Source organism: Poecilia latipinna, unplaced genomic scaffold, assembly GCF_001443285.1.
Source record: "Poecilia latipinna isolate Pla-1442-1.1 unplaced genomic scaffold, P_latipinna-1.0 Scaffold922, whole genome shotgun sequence".
Taxonomy (NCBI): Eukaryota; Metazoa; Chordata; class Actinopteri; order Cyprinodontiformes; family Poeciliidae; genus Poecilia; species Poecilia latipinna.
In genome coordinates this window covers 169,301-196,664 of record NW_015113538.1, presented here as the reverse complement: position 1 = coordinate 196,664, position 27,364 = coordinate 169,301, and the positions used below count along the sequence as shown (strand labels likewise).

General features: G+C 41.9%; 1 protein-coding gene across 5 annotated transcripts in view; it reads right to left on the bottom strand.

Moving 5' to 3' along the window:
- Positions 1-1,536: 1,536 nt before the first annotated feature.
- The window catches only part of usp25 (ubiquitin specific peptidase 25), a 34,871-nt gene continuing 9,043 nt past the window's right edge, over positions 1,537-27,364 (bottom strand). The window contains exons 6-26 of one of the 5 annotated variants that reach the window (XM_015049048.1): positions 26,338-26,424; positions 24,652-24,789; positions 23,211-23,287; positions 22,307-22,380; positions 20,675-20,826; positions 19,208-19,335; positions 19,025-19,120; positions 18,693-18,857; positions 17,806-18,047; positions 17,116-17,186; positions 16,761-16,989; positions 15,931-16,188; positions 15,621-15,760; positions 13,945-14,112; positions 11,169-11,264; positions 9,015-9,193; positions 8,139-8,217; positions 7,170-7,249; positions 6,168-6,291; positions 3,575-3,767; positions 1,537-2,348 (exon numbers count right to left, since the gene is read on the bottom strand). In XM_015049048.1, the coding sequence (XP_014904534.1) occupies positions 2,176-2,348; positions 3,575-3,767; positions 6,168-6,291; positions 7,170-7,249; positions 8,139-8,217; positions 9,015-9,193; positions 11,169-11,264; positions 13,945-14,112; positions 15,621-15,760; positions 15,931-16,188; positions 16,761-16,989; positions 17,116-17,186; positions 17,806-18,047; positions 18,693-18,857; positions 19,025-19,120; positions 19,208-19,335; positions 20,675-20,826; positions 22,307-22,380; positions 23,211-23,287; positions 24,652-24,789; positions 26,338-26,424 (2,949 nt within the window). In that variant the 3' untranslated portion in view covers positions 1,537-2,175. The remainder of the gene's footprint in view (positions 2,349-3,574; positions 3,768-6,167; positions 6,292-7,169; positions 7,250-8,138; positions 8,218-9,014; positions 9,194-11,168; positions 11,265-13,944; positions 14,113-15,620; positions 15,761-15,930; positions 16,189-16,760; positions 16,990-17,115; positions 17,187-17,805; positions 18,048-18,692; positions 18,858-19,024; positions 19,121-19,207; positions 19,336-20,674; positions 20,827-22,306; positions 22,381-23,210; positions 23,288-24,651; positions 24,790-26,337; positions 26,425-27,364) is intronic. The other 4 variants (XM_015049049.1, XM_015049050.1, XM_015049051.1 and 1 more) reach the window with 4 other exon arrangements.

Sequence of the window (27,364 nt, the reverse complement as noted above, 5' to 3'; positions counted from 1 at the left end):
AATGCCTCATATACATTTTCAAGCCAACAATGTCCACTTAAGCATGCCTATCTCTCCACATGGGCAAAGTCAAAGGTGGTTACACACAAACCAAAAGCACAGCTCAGCAGATGAGGACTCCAGCTTTTTTTTTTTCCTTCTCTCTCCATCTAAACAAGGGTGAAACAAGGACAACATACAGATCTCCACCTCATGTTACTGGCTGGATCTTATAGCGGCAGTTAAATTCTCACACACAGCGGTGGGTTATTGATCTGCAGATAGATGCGGCCCACCGCAGGGAGGGAGTGTCGGGTGACACGCCGACTGCAGATGCTCAGATAAACAGAGATCAGCCAACGGAGGCGGCGTGAATTCCCCTTAAGCTTCAGAAAAACCTCCATGGTTCATAGAGAGAGAGAGAGAGAGAGAGAGAGAGAGAGAGAGAGGTGAAGCGATGAAAGGACGGGGAACTGATTGGCTGTTGAGGCTTCACGCCGCCGATTACACTCTTGAAAAAAATCTACTACATAGAAGTACATGTTTAAGTCGCATTTCCAGAAAAGACATTTAATTACAATAAAAAAATTGCGTATTAAAAGCAATAGTTAGGACCCCCGTTTCCTCGGGGTGCTCAATGTGTGGCATGGGGGCCATTTGCAGACCCTTGACGCCTTTCAAGAATGACTCAAATTTGGCCCACAGTACAACTTTTATTTTCAATTTGGGAGGAAAGATTACAAACTGAAATCTCATCAAAATACATTTTGTAAATGACTACACCTTCTGCATTGTTTTGAAAGGACAAAATCTATCCAGTTCCCAACAGAATGATCTAATTTCTGCTTTTGTTGCTCCAAACTGACTAAATTTGTTGCCATTTATTTTCAATGAACCCCTGACAAATATTCCCTTTTTATTGGGGAAATCTGCAAAACCCTTAAAGGGAAAGTATTGTGTTAAATCGACTATTTTTGAGATTTATATAATATTCCCTCATCAAAATCATACCTGGAGTGTTGCCTTGATTCTTTCGTGTAGGATAGAGAAGTCTCCCGTGGCAACCAATCAGCTGTGCAAAATACCCGAGTGGACCAAGCCCCGCCTCTGAGGCGCAGCTCCTCCTCCGAGCTGCAGTTTTTTTCAGTTCTTTTCTTTCCGTTGAATTTTGTGGTTGGAACGCAACAAAACGTGAAAAAGATGGAGAGGTATTTGAATTCTGATTTAAGTGGTAGAAAAATCAAAGCTTGAGCAAAAATCCTGGCCCGACTCTGTTGCTCTACATTCATGTAAGTCCACCAATGGACTTAAAATTTGTACTTGGCTGAAATTATTTTTGCATTTTTATTATTCGCGCCACAAACCGTTTTGAAATGCGTTTCTGACTGTGTGGATACTTACTTCCAATGAGCAGCTATAGAAAACTCTACCGCTCCTCTGTGAGAACCGATAGGAACCTAGAATCAGAACTTTTACTTACCTGGCAAACGTCTGTGACCGCAACGAGCAACAGCAAAGGACGCAAAATAAAGATCAAATTGAGGCGAAAAACAATCGTTTAGTTGGCCTAAAAGGGCCATAAATAAAATTTTTATTCTCTCAAATTATTAACAAGCCACAGGAAACCTGCGGCCGTCTACCACAGCACTTAAAACATCTCGTTCTGGCACAGTTCACAAAGACATGAGACCCATGTGAGATCCTCGGAGACATCTGAAGGCTCTCCTCCTTACTTTCTTAGAAAAATAAAACATGGTAATACTGTACCAAACAGGTGGCAAGAGAACCGGAGGGTCCATTCCACAAAGAGGGGCGGGGAGGGGGGTTTCAGAAAGGATTATTAGTGTGGCTAGGGAAGCTTGAATCAAACAGCAACGACAATATTAACTATGAAAAACCTTGAAGCTTCTTGTTTTTTGTTTATGTTGCAAAGCTGAAGCACAATGTGATTGCTTTCAACTCTTCTCACAATATTGTTTTCCCTCCCCGCCTCGTCCTTCCTCTACTGTTTTGCTTTAAAAAGAAGTGTGGAAATAATATTTAGGATGATAAAACCTATAGCAGCAAAAAAAAAATAATAATAAAGAGTAACAGAAGAATAACGGCGAGAAGCGAGCGGCGACCCCTGGGCTAAGAAGGAAGGCGTGGGCTGACTGGAGGTCCGTGAGGGGAGAGGCGGCGCGGCGCGTCCCGAGCTCATCTCCCCTCGCCGGGCGCCCGGCCGACGGCGGCCACGATGCGGCCAAAGCGCTCGCACAGCTCCAGGGTGGAGTAGCTGGGCAGCTTGGGGGGGTCGTGGAAGCTTTTCATCTCCGTGGAGCAGTCCAGCAGCTTGGGCAGGAAGTCGGTGAGCTTCTCCTGGAGGTTGGCTGGGAGACAGAGAGGAGAAGGCGGTGAGCAAAACGTCGGGCTGAAATCGCGAGCTAAATATTTGCGGATTTCTGCCGCGCGGAAGCCGGGTGAGGTCAGCGGGACTGGACCGGACTGCTCTGGGTGATAATGCTCTGCCTTCTGCTTTTCATGAACAAAGGACAGGAAATCAGACAAGCAGCTCTCTGGGGACAGATAAAAGCTCCAGACGCTTCGGTCCAAACTTTCCCACCGACGATCCAGAGCAAAGTGTATCTGGATCTTCACCCAAACATTTGCTTCTGTTCATGAGATGACTATACTATATGAGACGACCTTTTAGAAACAGACATCTCTGGAACTCCCCCCCCCACATTTTTCTCAATTCATAACCAAATCTCACTACTTTATTGTGAGACTGAAGTCACCTGGAGATCAACCAACAATAAGCGGTAAGTAACTAGAATAGAAGGAAAATGACGCATGTGATGTTCCCCAGGGCTGAATCCTTGGACCTCTATCTAATGTCTATATGCTTCCACTGGCTCAAGTTATAAGAAGAAATATGATTAGTCACCATAGATGCGCACATGATGCACAGCTCTACATTACGTTGTCACAAGGTAACTCTGAACCCATCCAGCTACTGAACTCATCATTAATGGCATTTGCAAAACTTAAAAGCGGATGTCAGCTGATGCTCTCCATCCAAACCTCGCTCAGCTCCAGCAGAAACTTTACAGTTGATTGAGACAAACCCCAGATTGATTCTGCGGGTTCAAATTCACGTTGCACTTTGTGTTTAAACAAGTTTTAAAGTTTTCCTTTAACCTCGACTATGCAGCATGTTGTGCTGTGGTGTTAAATAGGAGCATCTCAGCAATAAACTTTGAAGTCTGTGGAGGTAACATGACAAATCTAATCTAAATCTTTTTTGAAGTGGAGTAGCTTTTTTTTTTTTTGGTGATGCTTTACTGCAATCATCCTAACTGACGGTAAAAGTCCAAGAACTGTGCACATGACTGATGCAGCTTACAAAACACTGGGTTAATCTGCACAGCTGAAAGTGTTTCCGATGGACAGGAGGGCCACGGTACGTCACCGCTGATCCAAAACCTCCAAACTTCTGATCCCCGTCTCGGCGCGTCTCCTGATCTTGCTTGGCTCGTTTGCTCTGAAACCGGATCTGCATCCTCCGCCCGTCCGACCCTTCAGACCTCCAGAAGTCATTCCCTGGAGAGCTCACCTTCCATCTCCTGGCCCAGGTAGGAGCACCAGCGGTTCCTCATGTCCTCCACAGCGAGCAGGTCCTTCTCGGCCTCCTGCGCCAGCAGCAGGGGGATGCACGGCACCACCAGCTCGTTCATGATGCCGAGGCCCGTGCCCACCTCCGGCTCCTCTCCGGACTCGAACATGGCAGCCGCTTGCTCGTTCAGTTTCTGCAAGGAGGAGAGAAGCCTGTGAGTTCAACACAAAAGTTTAACTGGGTGGATAAACGGTTCGAATGCAACCCGGCTCGGACTGGAGTTTAAACAGAGTTGCTTTAATGAAAGCGAGGGGTGGCGCTCCTTCGGTTTCCACGGAACGACAGAATGTGTTTTTTTTTTGTTTTTTTTTCCCCCCCCCTGCAACCAGATGGGTTTCCAAGCAGCTGAGGTTGTATTTGTTTGGAGCGAGAAGAAAGCTAGTGGTGTTCTTCAAACCAACTTCACTGTCATCAAGGACACCGGCGTCTTTATGGATCCACTGGATAACATGGAAGTGTTTTAAGGGTGACAGTGAAGAGGTTAATCCAGCTGACCTGCAATGTGCAGCAGCTGCTGCACTCCATAAACATCAGCCTGTCTCTCAACAGGGATACAACTTCTGGTTATTTTAGCAGTAAACTACGCCTCAAGATTTTTATTTTTTTATTTTTTTTACACCTTTATTTTAAGCAATTAAAATAAATCAAAAAGTGTTAATCATCAGACATTATGAAAATGATTTTAATTGGTCGTGATGTTAATTGAGTCATTTTGGAAAATGAAGCCCTGAGCACTTCAGGAACGTTGCAAACAGATGGAGCCAATAAAGCAGAGCAGGGCTGCATCAAGAGATTAGGCCCTAATTTCCTTCATTTTGGGAGATTGGCGATCAGCCGATGTCATCCACTGACCTCATCTACTTCGGAAAAGGCCTAAAAATCAAACACGGTTCTCTTGTGCTCCGCTGTGAGAGACCGGCCCACTGGGTCACGTCTGAGCCTCTTCAGTATCGGTCAAAATGGGAATCAGCAGCACAGGCTTCTCAAAGATCGGTAATCTGCGATCGGTGCACCTCTGCCTGGGCTCCATGCAGAGCGTTGGATTGGTCAAAAGTTTGTCGCTGTGTTCAGAACTCAAAAATGAGAAAAAGGCACTTTAATGTCTCCATTTGTCAGTGTAGCTCAGAAGAAGAGCTCTGCATTCAGCCTGCTAGCAGACAACAGGGCGGGGACGCAGCAGACGCCGCCGTCCTTCACAACATGCTGACAATTAAATCCGGCGTCAGTTTTTAGTCGATGATTACGCTGATTAATTGCTGTGGCTCTACTCCGAGTGGCCATATAATTCATTTAATTTAACAAAACAGCTTTTTTTAAATATTACCGGCGAGCTCTAAACGTGCTGGCTTTACGTCGCCGATGGGAAAGAGAAACGTGAAATCCGATTGTTGTACGAGAAAAAATGAAATCTGAACGTTTAGCAGCTGAACGACGCAGGAGAAAACGAGGCTGATTCACTTTGTTAATGTTCGCAGTTTTTTCTCCTCCTCCCTCCTCGTCTCTCTGAGCCCCGTTTTATTTTGTCTCCTCCTTGAGATGTTTTTCATTTCCTTTATTAGATTTGGGTCTGAAGCGGGTCTTGAAATCCTTGCCTGAATGCAGATACGAGCTTTTCTTCTTTCTTTTTTTTTCTTTCCGTTCTTGGCCCCGGAGCGTCTTGTCGTCACACACAAACTCGCTGACCTTCTCCGAAGAACGACCCGCTTTTCTTTTTCTCTCTCTTTTTTTTTTTTTCTTTTTCTTCCTGCGAGCCAGTTTGGAATCGGGAGCTGCGGGGCTGGATTTGCAAAACGTCCAAGTCCATTAACTGTGTCAACGTTAGCTGTGTTTTCGATTAAAACAAGAGGCGAAGGTAAACAGCTGCGTGGACGGCGCTCTGGCCGGGGATCTGAGCTGACCGGCCGGGACGGGAGGTTAGCTGAGGACGCGCTTGTGTCTCATGGTAATGTGTTTACACTTGCTGGGCCTCCTGCTTCCTATTCCCACTACAATGATTACATTATGAGCACAATGCTGGTGTAAGGTTACCGAGTGCAGCAGCAGCAGAGAGAGAGAGAGAAGAGGTTCTGAGGACAGAATGGATCGGGTTGAGGGGGTGTGGGGGGGGGAACCCACCCCTGACCAATAATACCGAAGCGCAGGCCGTTTTGTGGGGGAGAAATGAAAAGAGGCTCACATCACGACGCTGAAAGGATTTTCATCAGTCAGTATCAGATTAAAAAAAAAAAAAAAAAAAAACTTTTTGTGGAATCTTTTGTGGGCTTGAAGCAAGCCAAAGCAATATCTCAGTGAAAGCAATCTGATTATAGTAACCAAGCTCATCGCTGAGGGGGTGGAGGGAGGGGAAAACATCCAGCTTTGTTAGTTTCTGCTGAGTCACTTTAGCGACGGAGGTCTGATAGAGAGGAAAGGGAGTAACAAAGAGGAGGCGGGGATCAGAGCGATGAACTACTTCACACGCAGATCTCAGGGAGACGATAACGTCCTTCGATTGCGGTAATGTTCCAAACGGGACGGCGGGAGAGCATCTCACCAGCAGACACTCTCTGCGGTGATAACCCAGCAGCTCCTCGTCGTGTCCGCGGTACAGGCCTTTCAGCAGCAGCTCCCTGTTGTACTGGTACGAGTAGATGAGGTACATCAGGGCCTCCACGTAGCTGCACAGGAACACGAACGCACACACACACACAGAAACACTCTGGTCAGATAACAACGCTGGATCAGAGAAAACGCTGGAAACTAAAGAGAGATCCAAGTGAAGAACTCAGTGACCCCGGTCTGCACTGCCATCAAACTGGGAGAGGCAATGACTGTGAAACGGTGCCCCCTGCAGGAGAAGCTGGGACGGGACACTTTGCCGACCCAACGGTCCCATGACCTTCTGGTTTGTATTCTGTCCTAAAGCAGGTAAACTCAAGAACTGTCTGTACTTTTTATTAAAAGAATAAATACAAAATATTGACATTTATTTCTAGCATATTTTTTTTAAAAAGCCTAAAATGATCAGGCTTTAAATTTGTAACTTGACAAAACCCCAGATGGGATGGAAAAGAGACAGAAGGACATGAAGACCAAGAAGAAAAAAATAGAGTAAAAGAAAGAGAAAGAAAAATTAAAGACAAAAATAAATGCAGAAAGGCAAAAAGAACGAAAGAATGACAGAAAGAACCCAAACTAAAATAGGCAGAAAGGCAAAACAAAGAAAAAATAAACTAAAAAGAATGATAGAAAGAAAAGAAGAACAAAAGAAAGACAGGCAGAACGACAGAAGAGATTGCAAACTGTGTTGAGAATGTTTCATCAGTCATCCATACAGTTTCAGAAAATAAATCCTTGCCGTTTTTAATATTTTATCAATTACTTCAAAATGTTCTCCAAGTTTGGACTGAAGCAGATGCCATGTTAGAGTCTAGAGTTTTAATTTGGAAGTGCACGGTGACAGTTACTGAACCCCGACTCGTATCCGACTCAGTGGCTTTGCTTTTTGATTCACTGCAAAGAAATCAGAGAGAAACCCGAGAGTATTTCAGCGTACTTTGACTTCTGGAACAGCTCCAAACCCGTCACCATCAGCACCGTTGTCTCACGGAAGTTCCTGTAGTCCTGATGCCACATCTGCCAAAGGAGGGGGAAAAAAAAGTTCAAACAAATTAGATTTGTGGAACACAAAGACGGAAAATATTCTGTTAAAATACAGTGGAGGATCTAACACTGCATCAGGTGACTCCATATTGGTCAAAACCAGTAATATTGGCAAAAAGGGAAGAATAAAAAACAGCTAGCAAGAGGAGAAAAGAAAAAGTTAATTCAATTTTGTTGTGAAGACACTTGGTTATGTTTGTATTTGGAATGAATCCCTTTTAATTTGCATTTTATTGTTTTTCTTTCAGATTCGGTTTTTGTTTCTCTTTGCTTTTCTAATCGGTTATTTTGTAGATCAATATTGCTGTTTACTAGTCTGCATTGATTTATTTTGTATATACTATTGTTATTAATTTATAGTTATCATAACTAATATATATATTTTTTAATCCTTAAGATCACAAAGTCAGAAAAATCTCGACTGGGTATCTTTGATCACAAAAACCACAATGATCACCAAGTTGGCCAAAGCTGTGACGAGGCAAACCAAAACTAAATCAAAGTAAAAAGCCATTTATTTTTTCAGATATTCTAGTTCTTAACTGTAGATAATAGAATTGGATTGAAGACAAACTTTTTCTCCCCCATTTGTTCATTTTTGATTTTTCCATACTCATCCAGACTTTAAAATCTTCGGCATGCAACAAGTGGAACAGGCAGAAAGTCCCCTATATCACTCCATGCACATTCAGCACATGAAGTGCTACTAAATTTAGTTGTATACTATATATTTGTATCAACTCAATGGCTGGTATTCAGGAATAATTGTTTTCTCATTTCAAACAGTGTGAAACGGTGAGATTGTGTAAATATGACGGCACAAAATGGGATTAAAAAAATAAAAAAAAGAGTCACTTCTCACCTCATATTCATCCATGTTGACCTCCTCCGGCTTAATCAGGTCCAGTTTAGCGCGTGCCACTTGCATAATGCTCTTACATCTGTGAGGGAGGTGGGGGGTGAGAGGAAGACGAAGCGGTGTGAGCAGCGAGACGCTGAGTCATGGCGAGGTACTATACCAAATGAAACGGTCGGCGCTGCCCCAAGGCCCTAACACGGCCTAATGAATCACTCTTAACTGCCGAGAGGAGAAGTGAAACGCTCCTCCGGAGGCTCCTATTGAGGCCACATGCACGCATAAATCTAATTATCTTGCTCAAAATAGAGGAGAAGGGAGAAATCAATTTTGTGCTCATGAATATGGATTGAGGCCAACATGCACAGTGGAAAACTTTTTAAGAGATAGCTAAGCACAACGCCCCCAAATGACTTTAACAATGCAAGAGATTAAAAAAAAAAAAAAAAGAGGAGGGGTGAGTAATTTAAAAAAATAAAATAAACAAAATTAATAAAACATTTCTATACACGTGTTTTTCTAGATTGCTTTACATCATAGAAGAAATGTTCATGTAAACATGAAAATGTTGCCTGTGCTGACAAATCAAAAGGCTTTGCTGCCCTCTGCAGGACGCCAACAAAAACACAACATTGGGTAAAACGCTATTAAATTAAACCTGCATCTACCAGCTTCCTTCTTTATCCAAGCTCGGTATCAGAAAGTATCTTATGTTTCATCAGCATGTTAATCTGTCTCTTTAGCATCATCACTAAATATATCGAAGCTTTGAGGTCATTGTGTGACAATGCATGGGAAAAGTCTGAGTCGTCTGAATGCTTCTGCCGATCTTGGAGAAGTGCAATAAGATTTGAATCCATGGACCTGAACGGTGTTGCGTACCTCTCATCAAAGGCGAGGTTCCTGTCAGCAAACTGTGTGAGCAGAGTCCTCTCCAGGATCTTTTTGGGCGCCTCGTTTTGGATGAAGTAAACGATGACGTGGTGTAGCCTGTAGTCCAACTCGGGCGGCGTGTCTTCCTGGGCAAACCGTAGGAGACGGGCGTATTCCAGCTTGATGGCCTGACCGGAGACAAAGCACAGGAACGTCCAGGGTTGAAGTTCAACACAGCAGGGGGCCACCGCTTCTCTCCAACTTAGCCCACTTTGGGAAATGACTAGGGGTGCACCGATTGCAGTTTTCTGGCCGATCACAGATCTTTACAAAGCCTGACCATACTGATTTTTTTTTTTGTTTTGTTTGGTCTGAAGAGCGGGGTGACTATTAACTGCACATATGCCTTCTTTCATGGCAGAACAAAAGGCAACAGTGGCTGATTTTCAGACTTCTGTGACAGTAGAGAAGATTGTGGATAAAAATCTGTTTCACCTTTAAGTATTGCCTAATCGCAGATCTCCCAAAATTAAAGGAATTGGAGCCGGCTTCTCGGTGCACCCCTAAAAATTACAGAAAACTTTCACTCTGATACCATGTAGACTTAAAATCAGCAAAAAGCCTGCATTTTGAAATAAAACTCTTTTTTTTAAAAACTGTTAAGAAACAAATACAAATGTGTGTTTCACATTAAGGATTTCATCTCTATTAAAGGGTTGAGAGGTTTATGGTTTAGGTGAATCTCAGTAAGTTAAGGTATCCCGAAGCTAATTTATTTCAGGAATTAGATTCAAAAAGTGAAACCAATATAAAGACTAATCGTACACAGAGTGATATATTTTGTAATCATTATGACTAACAGCTGTCCTCAAAATTCAGTTTCTTACAGAATTAGAATATTTCGTCAGACCGATGAAAACGGATAACGTGGCCTATTAAAATCACGGTGAAGGCTGCTGACTTGGCAGCTATCCAGCAGGAAATCTGACACCCTACAAGGAGTCATGATAACAAATTTTACCAAACAATAAATTGTCCCCAGAAATGATTGGAATAAATCACAATATTGTCATTTTGAGACCATCGTCAAGGAATATTTTTTATTTTTGTTTTGGTTGAAAGAAACACGAGGAAAACAAGCATGCAAAAGGAAACTTTTGAGCCCATTTGATTTATTGCTTACATGGCAGCGTTAGCTCCGACTGTCATAATCCTTATGTCAAGCCACTCCTGAGCTACACAACACCAGAACTGTCTTACCCGAGTTCAGGAGAAACTACACTGCTGCCGATTGGCTCGAAGTCCTTATTTTAGATTAAAGTAAATGTGTTTAATTCAGGGTGCGTTGACACTAGACCTGTTTCGTCTGCTTCAACTAAACGGACCAAAAAAAGAAAACTCTGGCCCGCCGGCAAACCGAGGTTCTGGTTGCAGTGAACGCCGGTGCCGTTTGTTTGAATGAATGTATGTAAATGCCAAGCAGACTGGAAACTGGTCCGAAAGCAGAATGTGGACGATAGTACGTGGGATTCTAGGTAAAAAAAACAACCAAAACAAACGTACAGGTCCAGCGCTAGCAGGAGAAACAGTATTTTAAAAGAGAAATCCTAAAACCGCTAAAATCTGACGACACTCCGTTTTGCTTACATTTTAGTCTCCCATCAAATCTAGTCTGCTGGACTATGAGGTGTGAAAACACCTTTAGAAATCAAGTTCATCAAGGCCAAAGTCGGAGCATCCACCAGGAAATGTTGCCGACAAGCACAATGCAGATATTGATTTTTTTCTCCCCACTCAGCAGGACTTGGCACCTGCCCACACTGCCCAATGTACAGCAAACCTGTCTGACCTCACCCCGCAGAGACTCTATGAAGCACTGAGACCCCTGACCCAACGGATCAGTCAAGCTGATCAAACACTTCAATAGACCAATATTTCTGCATTTCAATTTCTAAAAAAGAAAAGACTGATCGTACGTAATATTCCCATATTCTGAGAAGCTGAATTTTGGACTTCCATGACTCTGGGTGGAATAAGTCATATCAGTTCCACATTTTGATTCAAGTCACTGCGATGAATCAGAAACGATCATAAAATAGGAGTTGAATGGTTGCATGAAGTGAGAGATAGTGGAATGAAGAGAGGAATAAGGAGAGATGGTACCTTAAAAAAGGCTGCCTCAGGCCCGTTCTTTTCATATATGCTGCTGGATTTGCCAATGGCCATAATAATACCCTGCATGTTGGGGGTCATCATTATCTACCCAGAAAGCAGGAACCATGTTAAATAAAATATCTTTCAAGTAAAAATATGATAAAATATACACGTTTCATGGCTCTCAGGCAGTGTAGTAGAGCCTACAGGAGTTAGGGCATGCTATTGGTTAGCCAGCACCGCATGCACGGTTAGTGACGAGGAGGGACCACAGCCAGTGTGTTCAGGGGCAGGATGCACATTCCTCAAAAAGGACGGTGTGTAAAAACCGAGGCAACTGATGTGGGATGAAGGTTGGACCTTCCTGCTGTCTCAGAGTGAATCTCAGTAGGAGCTTGGCAAATGTTACAGTCAGACGGTGGGGTAGCGGGGTTTTCCTGTCAGACCGTCAGTTTCCAGAACAACACGCACGCAAAAAAAAAAAAAGAAAAAACTTTTAAAAGCGCAGTGCAACCCTGCCGAACCACGCAGAGAGTAAAAGACTTTTGGGGTCTTATTGACCCTGTGTCTTAAGACCGCAGGAGGGTTAAAGAAAATCTGAGATTTTAAAACAAAGTAAGAGCATAAAGTCAGGGTCGTGTGTGGGATCTCTAGTCAGATCATTCAAACTGATTCACATGATAAGTCCTCTCTTCTTCCTTCAAACAGCATTTTGACCGTTTCAGGGTGGACATTCATCCCAGAAAACTACCTTAGAAAGGAGCATTTTGAATTAAAGGGGAAGTTTTGTGGAGGGAGAGTACTGAGCATTTCTTCTTGGATGCTTTTTCTCAGCATTATGTCACTTCGGCTTTTCTACAGTTCAGATTTTAGAATTTGACATGGTTTAGTCGGTCCGAGTTCTCTAAAAATCCAAACACCCCATTCTACTGCGGCATGAATTAGCACAGGAAAACAGACAACTCAGTCAACTACTAAATAGTGAAGAAAAGAAACCAACCAACCATCCTCTCCATTAATCTTCCGTTTAGTTGGAGGCTAATGCGTGACCAATAATATGTTATGGTTGAGGCACACCAAAGTAGACAATTGGAGCAAAAGACATAGGAATCCCCAGAACCCCCCCCCCCCCCTTCTACTGTAATTGATCACTAAAGACAATACTTTTGCATAAATAATCACAAATATAGAAATTGTTCAGGGCTGCTGCTGAATACATCTGAATGGTTCTGATTCTTGTTTACACTGCAGAAACTATGTATTGTATGATCCAGATCCATATTTAGTTGGAAGCACAATTTATTTTAGTGCAAAATGATCCTTTATTTGGCCCCCAGGTAGTAAAATTTATTTGTATTGACATCAAAGTGACAAATTGGAATCAATGTTCAGCAAAGGATATTAATTACTTAGGGATGCAGAGATATGAATATTTGTGCCGATGGCAATATTAATGTTATGGCCGGTAACTGATATTAACCGATATTATATACATTTCCCTGTCCTTTCAACATTGCAAAATGACCTGATCCTCACAGACATTGCTTTTCTGCTTCAGTTAAACACCTGACAATCTGGCGCTAAATCACTATTGCATGATAAAATAAGCATCATATGATCAACCTCCTACGCTCCAGAAAAACAAACGGAAACAAGATTGAAGTCAATATTGGTCGTTAATATCTTATCAGACCAACACCGGTATGTGTCTATGACAAACGACAACAATCGGTTAACGTACGTATCAATGACTGAGGAACAAACATGGAAATCAAATTGAAATTAATCATATTTTTGCTCTTTCTGTAGTTAGACAGAATACTGTGCCTTTAATAAATGTCGCCACCGTCTCCAAAAACAAAATTGATTCTATAAAGAACTGCAACACCTACTGCTGGGAATTCTGAATCAATTCAAATGCTCAAAAATCTATTTTGAAATTAGTTAAGTTGCCTGTCTTTGCTGCTCCCGTTTGAGAGTAAGTTGCATCGCATTACGTATCCACCTGGCCGCCATAGAAAAAGTATCTGATACTTTTTGACTAAGAAAGGGCCAGACAGCTAAGCACAAAAAATGGTGCACAAACCTATTTTTGTTTTAACACAAACTGATGGGAAATCTTCTAGAATCATTTTAAATAAATGTTACATTTGCTTACACTGTCTTTTAATCTTGCTAGTCACAATTTAAAAAAAATCTCTGGACCTTTTGAATAGAAAGACTGGTTTCTGAATGACTGGTTTCTGAATCGAAAAGTTTTTCTGTATCGAATAGTGACGGAATCGAATCACTAGACGCTGAAAGATTTGCACCTCCAGCTTGAAGCACCAACACCAATTCAGGCAGTAGCTGTAGGAGGAACGAGCGTCTTTGTGTTTACACAACCATTGCAGTCTTACCTCGGTATCAATGAGAAGAAAAAAAAAACAAAAACAAAAAAAAAAACACTTAACAGCCAGGATAGAATAAGACTTCCAAGACATAAAAGCTGAGGAAAGCAACATGAAAACATTTCCCTAGAGAGGCAAACGGCTTCCTGCCACAAAGCCAAAACACAGATTGGCTGAAGTGGAGATTTTTTTATGTGACGTCTTTGCGGATAGGGCAACGCAGGGTTAGTGTCAGTGCGAGTTTTCAGCCTGATGCCAAGACCTGAGTCAGTCAGCAGAACAAAGTACAGCTCAGAATCATACATAGCCACGAGAAGAAGAGGCACATTAAACAGCCTTTTAACGTCTGCGAGCAGGAAGAGACGGAAGAGAAGCCGAGATGGAGCTGCAGCTACCTCGTCATCATAACCCCCCTCCTCTGACTCAATGACAAAGGTGCCCACGTGAGGAATGGCCACCTCTACGGTGCGTTGGCAAGGGGCCTCGGCCTCTTTAACCTGGTCAGAGGGAGGGGCGGGGCTCATCTGGGCCTCAGGCTGAAGGGTGGAGGGAGGGGGGGCTGACTGGAGAGGAAGTGTAACAGGTGAACAGGAAGGACAGATGAAAGGACAAGATATGTTAGATGGAGGAGGGGAAAAAAACTAGGTGAAATATAAGAATGCAGCTCTCATAATCTGAACACATCTTCAGTTGCAGTCCAATAAAAACTGAAAACTCATATTTCCTCATCAATAATAGTGCAGGATTTAAAACGGCTCATCAAACGGCCCTGAATTTTAGTGCCCAATATGGCTGCCGGGGATACGGAGTGTAGTGAAAGCTGCATATACACACTTTTTATTAGACGTTATAATGGTCTGGAACTTGTGACACCAGTGACACGCGTTGTGCAGTTAAATATCTGTATATTATTCTTTTAGTGTTGAAGACAAACAGTGGAGAGAAACACATTGTTATCAGCAGCTGGAACGAAAGCAAAGAGAAAATCCACCGTTTTCCAACTAGAAACTCTGGAATGATGAGCAAAACTGGGGAAAACGAGGAAAATTCAAATACATGGCATGAGTGGAGCTGGATATGCATTAATCATTAAATGCTGTTAATTAAGGTGGTTAAAAAAACCGATTAAAAATTTCAGAAGTTAACTTTAAGGTTTTCTTTGAAAAATGATTGAAGTGAAATGCCTTTTAGCTTCAGAATGTTTTTTTGTACAGAAATGAACATTAGACTTAACTACAAGTGCTCTTCATATTCATCTAATGACGGCAAATAACATTCGCTTAAAGTATAATGGTAAAAAATAAAATAAAAATGACAAACTATCCAATTTTCTATTGCATTTATTTTGCTTTGGCAAAAAAAAAAAAAAAAAAAAGAACTGCTGATCAAGGGACATGAATTATTGTCTCAAATTGCCATCTTCATTTCTATGCCAGGTATATTTTGTGGAGTCTTTAAAATAAAACTATTTATTTTAGTACAAATCCCTTATTCTGTGTATAAACATTTGCAAAACAACAATTTTAATGTTTTACCATCTAATCCAGACCCAATTTAAAAGCCAGAGGTTCAGTGTAACAACTCATGTTTGCTCATTTAACTTTAAAAACAAAGAGTAAAAACTAAAGATTGAACACAATTATGATGTTATCAGCTTTGATTTATTGAACCATAATTTGAGGTTTTGTCAAACTTTTTTTTGTTTTATTCTTAGCATGGAACTCAAAAACTAAAAGACTTGTTCAAACAGAAATTTATGGAAAAAGGAATTTCCTTTTCTCTTTTCCCCCCCCCACCAAGCCAGACACGGAAAATCAAAAGAAAAAAATTCCACACATTTCAATGCTGTGCAGGAAATCTGCTGAGTATTTATTTAACCAATTTGGTGAAACACTGGTTATTAAAACCCACACACTGTGTGTGTGTAAAGGTTTGTATTGATGGTGGATTTTCTCTTTGACACTCTGACGTTGTGCGTTAAATGAGGGACCTGAAATGGAATGTTTTGGTGATACGAGACGTTTCCTAGAAGCTTTAGTCGCGACACCGCCGCCCTGCAGCCCATACGTACAGCATTCAGCAGGACCTCAGGGCTCCGGTCCTCCTGCTCTGCGGCCGCTCTGCTTATGGCCCTCTCCGTGTCCTCCTGCAGGTGCTTGAAGTCACCTGTGGGCGACGGCTGCTCCAGGTACTCTGGATCCTGCTGGGCTACTGCAGGATAGCAACAGATAAATGAGAGTGCAGGAGAGAATTGGCTTAGCAAAAAAAAAAAAAAAAACTGAAATAAGGAAGCGAACAGACTGCGTAAGGTAAAACTCTTTTAATAAATTCCTAATGAGCGTTAATTTCAAATCCGCTCTGATGAGTCTCATGGCGCCTACCAGTATTATCTGGAGGGCTGGATTCAATGCTCATGGGTTGTGGGGAGGAAGTGGAGGTGGAGGTGCTGGACGGTGCTGCAGACGCGGCTGCAGCAGCCAGAGCCAGCTTCTCCTGCTGGGCCTTGCGGGCCTGCATGGCGTCCCACTCTTCGATCTCCTTGTCAAACTGCTCGTTGTCCTCCTTCACGTACTGCTTCAGGTCTGGAGGAAGCTTGTCCATGCCGCTCAGGATCTGGCCTGTCTCTTTATCGAACTCCTCTGCAAAACAGTGGGGTACTGATCATCATGTGGGAAAAAGGTGTGAAGCTTTATTAAATGGAGGGTTTAATAGAGAAAGTCTCTATGCATCCTCGGTATGAGGGACTGTCGCCAACAACAACGCTTGCGATTGTCGCTGCGCGCCCCTCCAGGGGGGCTGAATGCTACAAGTTACTAGATGTGTTGCCATTGACCATATAAACACGCAAATTTGACATTTTGAAAATAAATTCGCTCAATGGAAACATGGATATTTTTTAAAGAAACTCTAGTTTTATTGATTTTCGCCACTTGGATGAGGTCGCATTCAAATTTTTTATTTCGCAAAGCTGCAATGGAAATGACTCTTTTTGCATCACACAAGTCATGTGATCAACAACTGGATGTTGCTAGTGGCGCCACCCAGGAAGCAGAAGACAACAGGAAGTAGTTGGAGGATCATGTTTTTTAATGACTTATTACGTAAACAAGCATCTGAAGTTCTGATGCCTTGGAGTTTTGGTTGTTTTTTGTTTTTAATACAGGAACAATCTAGAAATGTTCGTCAAACATGACACCAGTGCAGATTGTACCTTCTATGAGGAACGGCTTCTTATCATTAATGTACATGAGGCAGTAGGCACTGGCGTTGCGGTAGCCTCCAAACGAGTCTCTGACCAGCTCCTCCCAGGACGACTTGGTGACCGAGATGTCGTTGTACTTCATCCAGCAGCGCTGGTGAGGGTCGTAAATGTAGGCCCAGTAGTGGCCGGCGTTAGCCTGGCCTTCATGGACCAGCACTGCATGAAGCCGGTATGGAACCTGAGAAGAAGAAGGGAAAAAAAAAAAAAAAAAGAGCCAAGGACGTTAGAAATGCAGACGAGAAAACGGAGTGTGAAGCTGATGAGGTTTTTTTGTTTTGATTAAAAAAAATAAAACTCCGCTCACCTGCATCATAGATTTGTCCGAGTACATAAGCTCAATGGTTCTGTGGATTCTGGTTATACTGCCCTGTAGATCTGATGAGAAGAGCAGGACGTTAATATATTGTGATAAATTATTGCAACACGCAGCATAAAGTTTTGTTAGGAATAGGGATGTACCGATCCACTTTTTTCACATCCGATACCGATACAGATATCTGAGGTTTAGCATCCACCGATACCGATCTGATACAGAAAAACGGTGCTGAATTGACTTCAAATGTTTCAAACACACATAAAAGCACTGAAATACACATTTATTTGATAATTCTTCAACAGTACAGCACACTTAAATAGCTTCACAAGCTTGGTCAAACATGTGAAAACAACACAACTTGTCAGTGAAATTAATTGCATAAAAGCCAATTTAAAATAAACTGACAAAAACAAAAGGTCCACTACCTTGGTCAAATATGGAAAAATAAACTGCAACAAACCTTTTAAATGGTTCAGAAAAAGCAACTGGGAATTCTAAATATGATGTAAAATAAATAATAAAGTGGCGTCATAGAATTAGCCTGACTAGATGTACCCTTATTGTCACCGATATCCGAGCTAGAATTTATTTCGGACATTGGTACCGACACAGATATTAATATTAATATCGATGCGTCTCTAGTTAGGAAGCCGCGACGGAGACGTGACGGGAACGTACCGCGGGTGTCGTTCTCCACCTCGCTCCTCCAGCGGTGTAAGCAGCCCTCCAGCACCCTCAGCTCTTCTTCTGTGATGTGGCGCGGAGCGGGGTGCATGGGGAGGTCGGGCGGCAGCCGCGACTGGGTGAAGGGCTTGTGCACAGGAACTCTCTGCTGCTGGCCTGCAGGGGGCGCCGCGGCCGGAGCAGAAGCAGGGCCACAACTCTCCTGGGGAGGGACAGAGTCCGGCTCAGCTGTGCTGCTGGGAGAGAAGAAAAAAACAAACAACCAATAAGTCTGAGCTTTATGGAAGAGGAGCAAGATAAAAAATAAAAATAAAATAAAAAGTCATTAACTCAGAAGTGTCTATGACATCAAGTGTTTGGATGAGGAGTTGAAAAAATGAATATAAATCAATTCAAAGCTGTTCCATAATTTTAGCCCATGCACCAAAATGCGCATTTGCTTTGTTTTCACGTGAACTTTCCAAATGGTGTCCAAACAAGCTGCCTAACTATAACTGTAGCTAAAAATACATTTTAAATGTGATTCTTCCCAAATGTTTTGCAGTTTTTGAGCAAATTTTGTGGAAAAATCCCAATAAATCCCTGAGAGTTCAATAAGCAATCCGGATGTTTTTTGGAAACCACATCAATGACGTTCGTTCTAAGAAAGCATTTGCTCCACCCTCATAGAAAACTCTGTTGGAAATCAGTTGGAAATAGTGGTTGTTAAGTCATCTTTTTTGGGTTTGCCTGCTTAAAATGAATTCCATACTTTAACTCTTCTTGAGTTCTGACAAGTAAAATCCATCCATCCAATAATCATTCAACCCATGAATATTTCCCAAAAGCAAAAACTCAGCGCGCTGAAAAGCGCCTCGGGTTTTTTTTTTAGCTGAACTTGCCTCGGCGGCGGTAACTGTTGCCCTGTCGTGCCACCAGGGGGGGCTGATGTGTCTATGTCCTCCACTGGGGAGGTGCACACTGGCTTACTGGAGGCGAACTCCATGGCGTACTGCAGGACATCTGCAAGAGGAAACCTCTTGGGGCCTGAACCATAACTCAGATATCTGAAAGGAAACAGAGGCGAGCCATGATGGAGGGAAACGCAGGAGGAGAGGGGGAATAAAGGGAAGATGATGAAAGCTTCCAGTCAGAGAGAGAAACCTCCGCCAAGGGCTTTCTAGGGGAGCTCTGCCGACCTTGCTAGGGGTCAACAGGTTTTAGTAGAGCGTACCTCTCCAGGCGCTGCTGCAGCACCGTCAGATGCTCCTTCAGCCTCCTGATCTCCTCCCTTTTGATTCTGGTTATTTCCCTGCTTCTGTCCATGTATCTGAAGCACAGAACAGGATTTATTTACAATTATACTTCATGTCAGCAAACGGTTTAATAATGGTAAATGTTAACATTTCACCATCACCTGTCCATGTAGAGCATGGAGGGAAACTCCAGCTTGTTGTGGATCTTCTCGGGTCGTCCTAACGCCTGATTGAACTCGAATCTCGACAGTTCAAAGGTCAGCACAGGAGGGAGCTCCGTGAACCAGTGCTGGAAGAAAATGTCACATTAAGGTGATTTTGCTTTGCTGTTGTATATTGAAGGATAGATAAAAGTAAAAAAAAAAAAAGACAACTAAGTGTCTTTACTCTCTGGAAGGAACAGTGGGATTTTGTAAGGAGATGGTAATAAATACCAGAATTACTTTTTAAAAAATATACACATTTTCCCTTGTTACTGAGTGCAAACAGTCTTGGATTACTCTTTAAAGCAACACAACTGACTGTTATGCACTAAACATCGATATAAAAATACAACAATGTTTCCTGCTAAAGTGAAGTCTGTTTTGTGATTGTTGCTCAATTGTTGTATCGTTCTAAAATGGAATAAGCCCTGATATGAAGGTGGAGGCTTTTAAGTTCACAATCTGTGAACTTAAAATATCCAATAAAATATCCAAATTTGAAAATTTGGATATTTCAAATATGACAGGAAGTGGCTCTTAAGCTATTGCTGGACTCCATCAGCACAGAAAAGCAAACACCTGTCAGGCTGCTGGTAATAACCCAGTTTGTAAAGCCGTGATGAAGCCTCACCATAAAGGGAGGGAATCGTGCATTTTCCAGGCACATTCTGCTACAAAACCAAACAATCACGTCACTATGTTACCTTCAGTGATTATGAAAATTATGTATATATCAATAAATAGTTGTATCTTCTGATTCCTTGAAATTGGGTCTTAATATGAATCCTTTAAATGGGGGGTGGGAGGGTGTTATCGCCTCCTACTGGTCCAGCATGGTAGTACAAGTATCACAATGCAGCTTCTCTCATGATTAGTTCTTTTTTTTCTTGGTTATGTAAACTATTACCATTTCTACTGCAAGTCTTACACATGTTTAATAATTGTATCTAAAGGTTGTATTAAAAACTATCAGTTATTTAACACTAAATCACACAGGATGATACATTCTGCTTTTGGTGGTTTACATTTCTATGATGCTTTGCAGGAAACCGTCTGATCCGATATGTCAAAGGAGTTGTCTCTACTTCACCCCCACCTCCACCCAGTTCCACAGGGCTGTACCCATCTGTACCTTGACCTGATAATTAGCTGCTCACAACTGCTCTGGGATAGTGAAGTGAAGACTGTGTCAAAGCAGAGGGCAAATCCAAAATAGAACAAGTGTCAGAAAAAGAGCAAGGGCTTTGGAAAACAATCCGACCAATTGCTTCAGCTGTTCAGTTTCAGCAACTGAGCAAAGGAAATCATGAGACGAAATACAACCAGCTGGTCTAGATTTAAACCGACACTTATAACTGCAGCATAATGGATTGTCCCTCAGCACAGTTGTGAAAATAATAATGTCCACCTTGTTTCATCTCTTACCTCCTGACCAGATCTGGCAGAGTTCTCTGCTGAGTGCAGGGACTCGATCTCCCCCTCCACCATCGCCGCCTCCAGACATTCGTGGAGGTCCTTGAAGCCGTTCACCTGCAGGGGGTACTGGCCAAACATCTCTGTGTTCTCAAACTTCTTCCCTGAGGGATTCCACACAGAGGGGACAGACTGTAAGTCATCAGACTCTCTTAGTAAAACTGGTCCAAAACTCTAGCCTCTGACAAGGGACGATAAAAAAATGTTTATATATTTTTTTCCATCATAAGCAACTGACTTTTTATGCTTTTCAATGGCAGATCATTTTTTTTCTAATCTGGATACAAATTTAATTAATTCCAACAGAGTTTAACGTATACAGTTGAAACCAGAAGTTGACATAAACTGAATAGAAATACTGAAATTATTTTTGTTGTCTAAACACCACAATAATGACAGAATATGTCGGCTCCATTTAATAATTTCTTCAAAATATGTTTATATACAGAAGGATTATGTCTTCTGGTTGCAACTGTACAAAAAAAAAAAAAAAAAAAAATAATGCAAAATAAAATTATTTGTTCCACCCAAACATGCTAGCATTTCTGGAATCACGCAGCACTGGAGGAGAACGTGTTCCCTGCAGCTCCACAGCTGATTCTCTTTAAATCCTTGGCAGTTAATCTGCATTTTTTTCCCCCTCTCTCAGCACACTGTGACTCAACAAGACATTCTGCGACTACACCCCAATAACCTGGCAACTTCTTAAAAAGAATTTTGAACTTTTCTGAGTCAATCTCATCCCCTCCTTTTGCCCATGTTGAGGGATAGAAGCCGGCTAATAATTATAAGCACCTGGGTGTAGAGTTGGCCACACCCTCCCTCGTTACATAAATGCATTTCACCAGATATGCTTAATTCCTCCTTCATCCGGCTGGAATTTGGAAGACATTGCATAAAAACAACAAAGCAACCGCTTATCATTAATGTAGCAAAAGCTATGCAGAAATCATTCAGGGACCTTACTTACATTTCAAAAAACAATAATAATAAAAAAAAATTATCACATTCTTAATATACGTTTCACCCGGTGTCTGAAACTTAAGTTGTGATTCCACCGGTACTTCCAAAACTCCTGAAGGCCGGCAGTAAAGATGGAGCAGCTCTTATTGAAGATAACTGGACTGGTATTGTGATGGATCATTTTAGGATCTACTTAAAAAGTAACAATTATCACCGAGGGTCTGTATTGTCGTTTTATCAATACCGTGAAGCACGCGTCACATACTGATATCAGTCCAGCCAGAAAAAAAGAGGAGGGAGCGTGCTAGCAGACATACAGATGAGGCGCTGAAGGACATTTTACGAGCAGCAGAGTCCATAGACCCGGCTTCTGGTGGCTCTGGGCCAGCGTGTCGTGCATAATAAACACAATGTCAATCAGCCATCAAGGTCTTCCGCGATCAATGTAACTGCTCTGCTGTTTTACATGGAGCTCATCTCATTACGACAAGGGCACCTTTCATTACTGGGGGCAAGGACTCGCCTGCTTTGTGGACGCCGACATCAGACCCCACGCCAAAGCTTTATTTATGTCCGATTCTTTACCATTAACTATGTTTTAAATTACAAACTCGCTCTCACCTTCTAACACACCCACGGCGAGGAAGCGGCCGTAGAAAAGCTCCACCATCGGGTTCTTTGGCTTCTCTCCCACGCTGTAAAAGAAATATTTATTTCAGAAAACACAAGCCTCAGCGTGAAGCGTCTCCCTCGTTTAATCGCCCAGTGACCACATCTGCTCGTTTGAGGTGAAAAATGGGGCAGATTTCAAACGTTCGCCGATAATTTAGTGGTAAAAAGAAAACCCGAAAGCATACGTGTGTAGTGAATGGGACAGTCTGAATAAAAATATTAGATATTCAAAGCCTGAATTTCTTGAGGGGGTGGGGGAGGATTGTTCACTAGGGGTGCACAGGTTGCAGTTTTCAGGCTGATTTTGGCTGATACCTTTTGTCTAAGTCTATAATTAGGCGACAAATTCATCAAGTTGTTGACAGCGCGGTGACTGTTTTTAACCCTGGCAGATGTAACTTGGGTGGTTTTAGTAATTTGACAAAGATAAGATCAGATTCACATCCAAGTATTGGCCGATCTCCCAAAATGAAGAAAACTGTGGCGCACCTCTGCTGTTTACTGTTCAAATTTAAATATCAAGCACCACATTGTGAAGTAGCTGTGTTAGTGAAAAGCAACTGAATCTTCTCATGACAGCAAAAAGGAATCTAACTCTAGAGTTCGACTAATTGCTTATTACACTGAGGTGTGTGTTTGGAGTCAGAAGAGACCCGCAGCATAAAACGAGACAGCAAATTGTGCGTTTGTCACTTTATATATCCTCAAACTTTAATGTATTTTAGGTCACGAGTAAGTTTGCAGAGGTCCATTGTATAAAATCCTAATAAAATAAAATGAATGTTGTGGTTATAACGTGAAAACATGTGAAAGGGTTCAGGAAGTATCCGTCACCACGGCGAGGACGGGTTACCTGTCTTCCTCAGCCTTCATCTGGAAGGCGTCCTCCAGCCAGTCGAGCAGCTTGTGGGTGAACTCGCTGACATCCTGCTGTTAAACACACACACGCGCGTGCGCACACACACACACACAGGTAAACATTTTCAGTATTTACCCCTATAACCATCAAACCAGTGCTTTACACAACGTCCATCGGTCCATCAGATTTCGAAATAAGACGACTCATCTTTGACAAGGAGTTCACAGACTAGTGAACCTAACAGATAACCTGCATTCCCTGAGAGAGAGCCTCTCTTTCTCTCTCTCTCTCTCTTTCTCTCTCTTTCTCTCTCTCAGCAACTGGTAATTCAGGTCAGTGCCTATCAGACGTGGCTAAAACTCAGGGGAGAGAGGAGACTGATGAGCAGAGGTCAGGAGGCCGACCTCACTTTGCTTCTGCAAAAGCGCTGGCTAAGATCAAACGGCCAAGCGAGGATCAAAACGAACAGTTATGCACATTTAACGTGTTTGTCAAATTCAATAATGAAGAGTCCTGTAAGGAGGAAGAGTTCACAGGGGATGAAGATTAATAGTATGTAGATTAAAGAGGTTAAGTGCGTTTGCTCCAACAGAGAAGCATGAAGCAGACATGAAGCTTGTAGCTGCCGCTAACGCCGTTTGAAGGAAGTTGTTCCTTCCCACTGTCACCACACGTCGATAAGAGGGGGGAAGGATTTCTGGAAAGTTAATGACTCCTTGGAACTTGGCTTATGGAAGATGGATAACTTCTTTTAACAATTGAAATAATAAACTGGGCCTAATTGCATTTTAAAAACAGGATCAAACTGGAACGTATGTAAGTGAATTTGAAGCTATCCACAAGCTGGACTGATATAACATATTTATGTTTATTATTTAGATCCTTTTGTCTTATAAAGTGACTTAAGATGGACAAAAATAAAAAAAGAAAATTATGGACAAACCTGATAGAAAAACAGTGTTTCTTCAGTCAGAGCTGAAGATCACCATGTACAATAAGTCTTTGACAAATGTTCAATTAATATGAGTTACAACATCATTTAATTTCCTTTTGGGATCAATAAAGTAGTTTTGAATTTGATGCAAATTGGCTCCGTATAAATAAACCAAAATCAATTGGTGGGTTTTATTTAGGGGTATCAGAACCAAATGGGCTAAAATTGTTTTTGTAATGTGGAAAAGTGTGGAAACCTTCAAGGCCGTGCTAAAACTTTTCTTACAAGAAAATCAAAAAGCAACATAAACACTGCAAGAAGATGCCTACACTGCTTGCCATGGTAATTCTAAATATCTGATCTAAAACCAGGCTCTAGTCAAGTTTGCTTAAAACCTGTTGCTCCTCAGAAGACACGAGCTGCATCGCCGCGCTGATCTCTGACTTGGCAGCTGGACAACACGTTGCTATGGTGAGCAGGTCGTTGCAGAAAGAGGCTTACCTGCTGTGACTCACTGGATTTGAAGGCGTCTTTGAGGATCTCCACTGCCCGAGACGGATCCACGTATTTCCTCTTGGAGCCCACCATGAGCGAGAACAGGTTCCTCAGCTCTTGCATAAAGGGCAGATTTCTGTGCTCCTAGTCGTTGCAACACAAGTAGGAGAAAAAAAATAAATAAATAAATAAAAATCAATCAATCGATTAACATCTTAGATCTATCAAGCTAAAGGTATGACAGGATTCAATGAAAACTGAAATCGAAAAAAAAAAAAATTGGTGCTTTTCAATCACGTGATTCTTTTCAACCACGTCTTGTGATTGAAAAGAATAGAAAACTAAGGAGAGAAATGGTACTTCTTGTGAGATGAAACCGTTGACTTCAGAGTCTGTGTCGAACTCCTAGATCAGTGCTAGTAGTAGCAGAAGTGGTGAGCGTTTTGTGGTTCTTGGAAGCAGTTTCATATTTCTCACATTGCATATGACTTTCTACAGTCTTATCCCTCGTAGTGCCGAGTTTTTCCCCCACAGAATTCCTGCAGCATCTTAGGGGTTGGCAACAGAAGAGAGCCAGTGGCGATACATTTGCACTAACTCATGATAGATGCAGAAAAGCTAGCGAGTTTATATTAGCAGCTAGTTAGCGGTAGCTTAAACCGCCTCAAGTCGCACAACGCAATGAAGATGTCTGCATGTGACTCAAACGTTTGCTTGGCAGAAAAGTCCCACGAGAAAAAAAACAAAACAAAAAACATATAACATGCAAGATTAAATTTAAGCCCCGGCATTAACATATTTAAGACCAAATTACATTTTTAAGCAAATTTAAGGCCTTAATTTTAGATATAGATAGCAGTTTTCTTTTTAAGATGAATCAGAACAGACAAGAGAGTGAGACACAGCCATGGCGACATGAATGCAGAGTACAAAATAATACGGGTTTAAAGTTTTCACATCACACGTTTGCTTTAATCAGATAGAATCCAATAAATATGCAAGTGACTATTTTAAAAAAACAGAATTCCTCGGGGACAGATTTTAAATTTACAGGAAATTAAGTTGACTAAAATGCCGGATGAAAAGTCGAGAAAAACTCGATTAAAGGTGACTAAAAGGCAGCTAAAACTGAATTGAATTTTAGTCACAAGACTAAAATTACATTTCAAACAAAGCAGACCATCCTAGAAAACAAACTGTGGTCGGTTTGAAGCGGACCAAACAGCCTGATTTTCCTCCACTGGAGGGAGTGAGGGTCAGGGGGGAGGCCGGCGTTGCTGATGTAAGTCCAACATACCAACAACCTCCAGCAATCTCACATGCAAGAAAAGCGCCAGTGATTAGAATGAAGGGTGTCGAGAAAGAAGAGGGGTCGGCCCCAAATTACGTTTCTCCGTAGCAGAGGATTAGATCAGATCAGCAGCAGCAGGCCGACCCTACAGGACCGCTCTCTGGAGCCGAGTGTGTGGCTAAAGTAATTTACTCTAATCCGAAAGCTGTTCTATCATGGATACAGGACGTGAAACGTTCAGCCGACATGACCCAAGCGGTGTCCCCAGAACCCAACACAACAGCCTCTGAATTGTGGAACTCCATCCGTCTCCACAGGAACTGCTAGCTCCAGTTAAGAGCAGCTGCACTAACAAAGCTTAGAAGATGTTACTTCAGCTTTACTTCCACGTTTCAACTCACCTTCTGGTTGCGAGGCAGATCAAGGACTCTGGCGGGTGGCGAGTAGTTGAGAACCAGCCTCTGGAACTCCAGCAAGTTGAACAGAGACTGGAGAGCAAGAAGAAACGAAGCTGTGTTAGAAACGTTCCACGTGAAACATCAGCAGCTGTAGAATTGAGGATGCAATGCCAGTGGCTGAGAAAAAAAAAACTAAACAAGAGCTTTAACACAAAAACAGGTAGAAAATACCATTTACAAAGTGACTTTATTCCAGATATGTTTAAAAGTCTTTTTTTTGTTTTATTCCAAATTGAGTGTAATGTCTCTAGCGAAAGAAATTTTCTCGTCCAAACCACATCACCCAGGTCTCCAAGCCTGCCCTATTTATTGTCAAGTCTGAATTACCACAGGGACATTTGATAATCATCTTTCAACTTTTTAATATTTCGGAATACTTATCTTTTAACATTCATTTTTCCATCCAAAAATCTACTGATTCATATTTTGAAAATTGTTCAAATGCGATGTTTATCTCCTTACAAACATAAATAGGCATTTATGCTCTAAGAAAATAATGAGGAAAAAAAATGTTAATGTTGAATTTCTGAATGAATGAATGTTTTTCAGTCTTTGTAATGTCTAAGCTAACACTTGTTTATTCTGTCTTCATATTGTTCACTCCATTATATATTGCACTAATTATGGTTTGGAAAGTTTTCTTCTCACTCTGAGCTGAGGACATTTTAAGAATATTGGGAAACTGTTTTCTAAATACACATTTAAAACTTTCGTTCTGAATTTTAGTCAAGATGTTCAAATTTAAGGAACAAATTGCACCATGATGAACGAAATAAGAGTTGAATGCAAATAAAGGAGAATGTTTAACCTCTGAAAGAACAAAAGAGGAAGTGCTTTTATTTTAGCCAAAACTATCCTTTATTGCAGCTAGCTTATCAGCGAGAGAACGTATAGCTTATATATGGAGAGACTTTCATGTGGTCATTATTCTGAAGCTACAGCTAGCGTGAACACATCGTTATGAGCCATT